General features: G+C 54.0%; 1 protein-coding gene across 1 annotated transcript in view; it reads right to left on the minus strand.

Annotated features, from left to right (window-relative positions):
- The window catches only part of CPXM1 (carboxypeptidase X, M14 family member 1), a 35657-nt gene extending 33279 nt beyond the window's left edge, over positions 1 to 2378 (minus strand). The window contains exon 1 of the mRNA XM_038745716.1: positions 2236 to 2378. Coding sequence (XP_038601644.1) covers positions 2236 to 2378 — 143 coding nt within the window. The remainder of the gene's footprint in view (positions 1 to 2235) is intronic.
- Positions 2379 to 7206: the final 4828 nt, after the last annotated feature.

Below are 7206 nucleotides of genomic sequence, written 5' to 3' on the forward strand. Positions count from 1 at the left end.
CCTGGAGAAATGGGGAAGGGGTCTGGGGGCAGAGGAGGGCTCCTGCCCCAGGAAAACTTGGCAGGACAATAGGAGTCCTTCCTATTCATTCATTCAATCGTATTATTGAGCGCTTACCGTGTGCAGAACACTAGACTAAGCGCTTAGAGCAGACCCCCACCCCCCCAGGAGCCCTACCCAGGGAGGGGAGGCCAACGGGACCCCCGGGGGGCGGGGGTGTCTTGGGGACAGTGGTCGGACTCAATTCGGCCTTCCCCATCCACTCCATCGTATTGCCTGAGCGCTCACTCTGTGCACAGCACTGCACTGAGCGCTTGGGAGAGGGCAATCCAAAAATAAACCGACGCTTTCCCTGCCCACGACGAGCTGACAGTCTAGAGAGGGACACAGACATTAACCTGACCCTCTTCCTCTCCGCATTTTTAAAATGGTACCTGTTAAGCGCTCACTACGTTGCCAGGCGCTTTAGTAAGCGCTGGGGTGGATGGAAGCTAGACAGGATGGACACAAACTGGGTCACGCAAGGGGTTCAACCGTCTTTGTGCCCGTTTTACAGACGAGGTCACTGAGGCACCGATCCCCGCTCCGCCGCTTGCCTGTTGTGTGACCTTGGGTAAGTCACTCAACTTTTCTGGGCCTCAGTTCCCCCATCTGTAAAATGGGGATTAAGGGCATGAGCCCCATGTGGGGCAGGGGACTATATCCAACCTGATTAGCTTGTATCTACCCCCAGCACCTAGAACAGTGCCTGGTACTATGGTAAGCACTCAACAAATACCATTAGTATTCATTCAGTCAGTCAGTTGTATTTACTGAGCGCTTACTGTGTACAGGGCACTGTACTGAGCACTTGGAAAGTACAATACAGCAATAAAGAGACACAATCCCTGCCCACAGCGGGCTCCCCGTCTAGAGCTGGGGAGACAGACATCAAAACAAGTCACAGGCATCAATATCAATAAATAGAATTATAGATCTATACACATATGAGAAGCGGCGTGGCTCAGCGGACAGAGCACGGCTTTGGAGTCAGTGGTCATGGGTTCAAATCTCAGCCTTGCCAATTGTCAGCTGTGGGTGACTTTGGGCAAGTCACTTAACTTCTCTGTGCCTCAGTTTCCTCATCTGTAAAATGGAGATTGACTGTGAGCCCCCCGTGGGACAACCTGATCACCTTGCAACCTCCCCAGCGCTTAGAACGGTGCTTTGCACATAGTAAGCGCTGAATAAATGCCATCATCATCACCATCATCTACACAAGTGCTGTGGGGCGGGAAGGGTGGTCGGGCAGAGGGGAGGAGGAGCTGAGGAAAAGGGGGCTTAGTCTGGGAAGGCCTCCTGGAGGAGGTGAGCCTTCAGTAGGGCTTTGAAGGGGGGAAGAGTGATGGTTTGGCGGATTTGAGGAGGGAGGGCATCATTATTATTCGTTAATGATCTAGACCTTCGCCCCAAGGCACCTGGGACGGCTCAGGCCGGCCTAGCTGGGTGCAGTAAGGCCCAGACTGGGGGTCTTTAGAAGCAGCCCCCTGCCCCCCTACCTCCATCGGGTGGAGCGGGAATGGGGTCTGAGCCGAAATCCGGCGCCGGTTAGACCTCGGGCGGGCTGCCCCCTGGCCCACCCAGCCATCCCCTCCCTCTGGATCCGGCTCCAGGGGGCCGCCGGGGCTTGGGAATCAGAGGATCTGGTTTCTAATAATAATAATAATAATAATAATAATAATGGCATTTGTTAAGCGCTTACTATGTGCAAAGCACTGTTCTAAGCGCTGGGGAGGGATACAAGGTGATCAGGTTGTCCCACGTGGGGCTCACAGTCTTAATTCCCATTTTACAGATGGGGTAACTGAGGCTCAGAGAAGTGAAGTGACTTGCCCAAGGTCACACAGCAGACATGTGACGGAGCTGGGATTCGAACCCATGACCTCTGACTCCAAAGCCCGGGCTCTTTCCACTGAGCCAAGCTGCTTCTCTATCCCTCCTCCGCCCCTTCATCATCATCATCATCAATAGTATTTATTGAGCGCTTACTGTGTGCAGAGCACTGGACTAAGCGCTTGGGAAGTACAAGTTGGCAACATATAGAGACGGTCCCTACCCAACAGTGGGCTCAGAGCGCCCCTTATCTGCTGTGTGACCTTGGGCCAGGCGATTCATTTTTCTGTACCTCGGTTACCTCATCTGTAAAATGGGGATGAGGACTGTGAGCCCCACGTGGGACAACCCGAGGACGCTCACCGCCGGCGTGTGAGGGGTTCCCGGCCTCTTTGGCCCCTCCGATCCCATCTCAGTTGAGCGACCCCGATCTCCAGCGTGGACAGAAGTAAGGTCTCTTCTCCTGTGACCCACGGCCTGGCCCGGCCTGACCGCTGGACGAGCATCGTGCCTGGGGGACTGGGGAGGAGGGGGATCCCGGGACGAGACCCCCCCCACCCAGAGAAGAACCAAGATCCTCTAATAATACTACTACTAATGATAATGATGGCATTTGTTAAGCGCTTATTATATGCCAAGCACAGTTTTAAGTGCTGGGGTAGATAATAATAATAATAATAATGGCATTTATTAAGTGCTTACTATGTGCAAAGCACTGTTCTAAGAGCTAGGGAGGTTTCAAGGTGATCAGGTTGTCCCAAGCGGGGCTCACAGTCTTCATCCCCATTTTCCAGATGAGGGAACTGAGGTGCAAAGTCGTGAAGCGTTCCATATTTTTGTGGACAACGGACATTGCTCATTGATGTGATAGCATCTATTCCCCTTCTAGATTCTGAGCCCCCTTCTAGACTGTGAGCCCACTGTTGGCTAGGGACCGTCTCTATATGATGCCAACATGTACTTCCCAAGCGCTTAGTACAGTGCTTTTCACACAGTAAGCCCTCAATAAATACGATTGAATGAATGAATGAATGAATGAATGAGTGAATGAGGCCCAGAGAAGTTAAGTGACTTGCCTAAAGTCACACAACCGACAAGGGGCAGAGATCCAAGGTAATCAGTTGGGCACAGTCCCTGTCCCACGTGACGCTCAAAGTCTCAATCCCCATTTTACAGATGAGGTAACTGAGTCACAGAGAAGTAAAGGGACTTGCCCAAGGCCACACAGCAGACAGGTGGCGGAGGCGGGATTAGAACCCACGACCTCTGATTCCCAAGCGCGGGCTCTATCCACTAGACCGTGCTACTTCTTTTTTTTATGGTATTTGTTAAGCGCTTACTTTGTGCAAAGCACTGTTCTAAGCGCTGGGAGGGATACAAGGTGATCAGGTTGTCCCACGCGGGGCTCACAGTCCCCATTTTACAGATGAGGTAACTGAGGCCCAGAGAAGTGAAGTGACTTGCCCAAAGTCACACAGCTGACAGTTGGCGGAGCTGGGATTTGAACCCATGACCTCTGACTCCAAAGCCCGGGCTCTTTCCACTGAGCCACGCTGCTTCTACTTGAGACCCCCATGGGCTGGGACCCCGGAGAAGAGCCAAGACCTTCCTCTCCCACCGAAGAAGTCGAGATGCTCCCCCCACCTTCCTCGCAGACTGGGACTCCCAGAAAGAAGCCGATCCCCTCCAGGGCCGGGACCCCCCAAAAAAGACGCGAGACCCCCCTCCCCACCCCGGGCCCTGGAGTGAGACCCCCGGGCCTGGGACGTCCGGAGAGGAATCGCCCCCTTTTAGACTGTGAGCCCACTGTTGTCTCTCTATATGTTGCCAACTTGTACTTCCCAAGAGCTTAGTACAGTGCTCTGCACACAGTAAGCGCTCAATAAATACGATTGATTGATTGATTGAATCGAGAGCCCCCCCCGGGCTCGGATTCCCAGAGAGAAGCACCCCACGAGCCCCCTCTCCGGAAGGCAACCCCCGATCCCTGTGCGTCCGTGGTGCAGGAGGATCCCACCTGCAAATAGAGGTAGACTCGGTCCTGCGTCTGGCTTGAAGCTGTGTGGAGGGAGTTGGGGGTGACCGCCGGCCATGTGCCTCGCGCTCATTCTGCCCTTGGCCCTCCTCCTGCTTCTGCTCCGCTGTCGCTGTCGATGACGGTCATACAGTGCCGCCCGAGGACATCCCTCCTCCTCCTCCTCCGGGAGACACCAGTGGGCTGGGGAGGACGGCGAGTAGGGAGGCCCCAGGGAGGGGAGGCCCAGAAGTGAGGAGGTCCTGGAGTGGGGAGGCCCGGGGGTGAGGAGGCCTGGGAGTGAAGAGACGTGGGTGTGCGGAGGCCTGGAAGTGAGCAGACTGGGCGTGGAGAGGCCCAGGAGTGGGGAGGCCTGGGAATGTGGAGTCCCAGGAATGGGGAGAGCCAGGAGTGGGGAGGCCTGGGAATGTGGAGTCCCAGGAATGGGGAGAGCCAGGAGTGGGGAGGCCTGGGAATGTGGAGTCCCAGGAATGGGGAGAGCCAGGAGTGGGGAGGCCTGGGAATGTGGAGTCCCAGGAATGGGGAGGTCCGGGAGTGGGGAGGTCCGGGAGCCGGGAGGCCCAAGAGCAGGGAGACCTGGGAGTGGGGAGGTCCAGGAGTGGGGAGGCCTGGGTGTGGGGAAGCCCATGACTCGGCAGGCCGGGGAATGGGCTTGTACTTCCCAAGCGCTTAGTCCAGTGCTCTGCACACAGTAAGCGCTCAATAAATACGATTGAATGAATGAATGAATGGGGAGTCCCCGGACTGGCAAGGCCCTGGATTGTGGAGGCCAGGGAGTGAGGAGGCCCAGGTGTTTCAAGGCCAGAGATAAAGGCCCGGACTGGGTGTCTGCTTGGGTCAGGAACAGTTTCCAGATATCGGGGAGGAGCGATCGAGGGCCCAATCCCGTGTTCCCATGAGCGTGGCTCAGTGGAAAGAGCACGGGCTTTGGAGTCGGAAGTCATGGGTTCGAATCCCAGCTCCGCCACTTGTCTGCTGAGTGACAGTCACTTCACTTCTCTGAGCCTGTTACCTCACCTGTAAAATGGGGATTAAGACTGTGAGCCCCAGGTGGGGCAACCTGATCACCTTGTATCTCCCCAGCGCTTAGAACAGTGCTTTGCACATAGTAAGCGCTTAACAAATACCATCATCATCATCATCATCATCATCATGTCCCTCAGGGGAAGCAGCATGGCCCAGTGGGTAGATCCCGGGCCCGGGGGTCAGAAGGACCTGAGTTCTAATCCCGGTTCTGCCGTTCGTCTGCTGGGTGACCTTGGGTAAATCACTCCTTACTGTGAAAACTGTGAGCCCCACGTGGGACAACCTGATTACCTTGTATCCCCCCCAGTACTTAGACCAGCGCTTGGCACATAGTAAGCGCTTAACAAATACCATCAGCAGCAGCAGCAGCGTGGCTAGAGAAGCAGCATGGCTCAGTGGAAAGAGCACGGGCTTTGGAGTCCGAGGTCATGGTTTCAAATCCCGGCTCCTCCGCTTCTCAGCTGGGTGACTTTGGGCAAGTCACTTAACTTCTCTGGGCCTCAGTTACCTCATTTGTAAAATGGGGATGAAGACTGTGAGCCCCCCGTGGGACAAACTGATCACCTTGTAACCTCCCCAGCGCTTAGAACAGTGCTTTGCACATAGTAAGCGCTTATCAAATACCATCATCATCATCGTCAGCCCTTGCTGATCCGGGCCAGGGCCATTCCTGGAGAACCCTCCACAGCATGAACTGTTTCTGGGGGGACGCTGGTCTGAGCCATCCCACTGACCACAGCCTGAATCATCCCGGGGGGTGTGGGGGACGACTCTTGTCTAAGCCCTTCTGCTGACCGCAGCCTGAACCATCCCTGAAGAATGTCGGTCCGAGCCCCTCCACCGACCGCGGCCTGAATTCCTGCAGGGACTTCGGTCTGAGCCGTTCCACCGCCCGCGGCCTGAATTTCCTGTGGGGACTTCGGTCTAAGTCCTTCCACTGACCGCAGCCTGAAGCATCCCGGGTGGGGGGGTGGGGGGGGGTGCCCTGGTTTGAGCCCCTCCATCATCGTCATCATCAATCGTATTTATTGAGCGCTGACTGTGTGCAGAGCACTGGACCAAGCGCTTGGGACATATAGAGACAGTCCCTACCCAACACTGGGCTCCCAGTCTAAAAGGGGGAGGCAAAACCAAACATATTAACAAAATAAAATAAATAGAATAGATATGTACAAGTAAAATAAATAAATAAATAGAGTAATAAATATGTACAAACATATGTACATATATACAGGTGCTGTGGGGAAGGGAAGGAGGTAAGATGGGGGGGATGGAGACAGCCTGAACCATCCCCGGGAGGGGAAACGGGTTTGAGCACCTCTGATGATCACAAGGGGGTCCCTGGTCTGAGCCCCTCCACTGATTTTAGTCTGAATCATCACCGAGGGGACCCTGATAATAATAATAATAATAATAATCGTGGCATTTCTTAAGTGCTTACGCTGTGCCGGGAACTGTACTAAGCACTGGGGTAGATTTAACCTAATAATAATGTTGGTATTTGTTAAGCGCTTACTATGTGCAAAGTACTGTTCTAAGCGATGGGGGGGGGATACAAGGTAATCAGGTTGTCCCACGTGGGGCTCATGTCTTCATCCCCATTTTACAGATGAGGGAACTGAGGCCCAGAGAATAATAAGAATAATAATAATTGGCATTTGTTAAGCGCTTACTATGTGCAAAGCACTGTTCTAAGCGCTGGGGAGGATAATCAGGTTGTCCCACGTGGGGCTCACAGTCTTAATCCCCATTTTACAGATGAGGGAACTGAGGCCCAGGGAAGTGAAGTGACTTGCCCAAAGTCACACAACTGACAAGTGGCAGGGCTGGGATTTGAACCCACAACCTCTGACTCCAAAGCCCGGGCTCTTTCCACTGAGCCACGTTGGACACAGTCCCCGTCCCACAGGGAGCTCACAATCTTAATCCCCATTTTACAGCTGAAGAAACTGAAGCACAGAGAAGTGAAGTGACTTGCCCAAAGTCGCCCAGCAGACAAAGGCAGAGGCGGGATTAGAACCCAGGTCCTCTGACTCCCAGGCTCTCTGACTCTCTTCTATCCACTAAGAATAATAATAATAATTTTGGTATTCGTTAAGCGCTTACTACGTGCAAAGCACTGTTCTAAGCACTGGGGCGGATAGAAAGTGATCAGGTTGTCCCACGTAGGGCTCACAATCTTAATCCCCATTTTACAGATGAGGTAACTGAGGCCCAGAGAAGTGAAGTGACTTGCCCAGAGTCACCCAGCAGACAAAGGCAGAGGCGGGATT

Source organism: Tachyglossus aculeatus, chromosome 4 (assembly GCF_015852505.1).
Source record: "Tachyglossus aculeatus isolate mTacAcu1 chromosome 4, mTacAcu1.pri, whole genome shotgun sequence".
Lineage (NCBI taxonomy): Eukaryota > Metazoa > Chordata > Mammalia > Monotremata > Tachyglossidae > Tachyglossus > Tachyglossus aculeatus.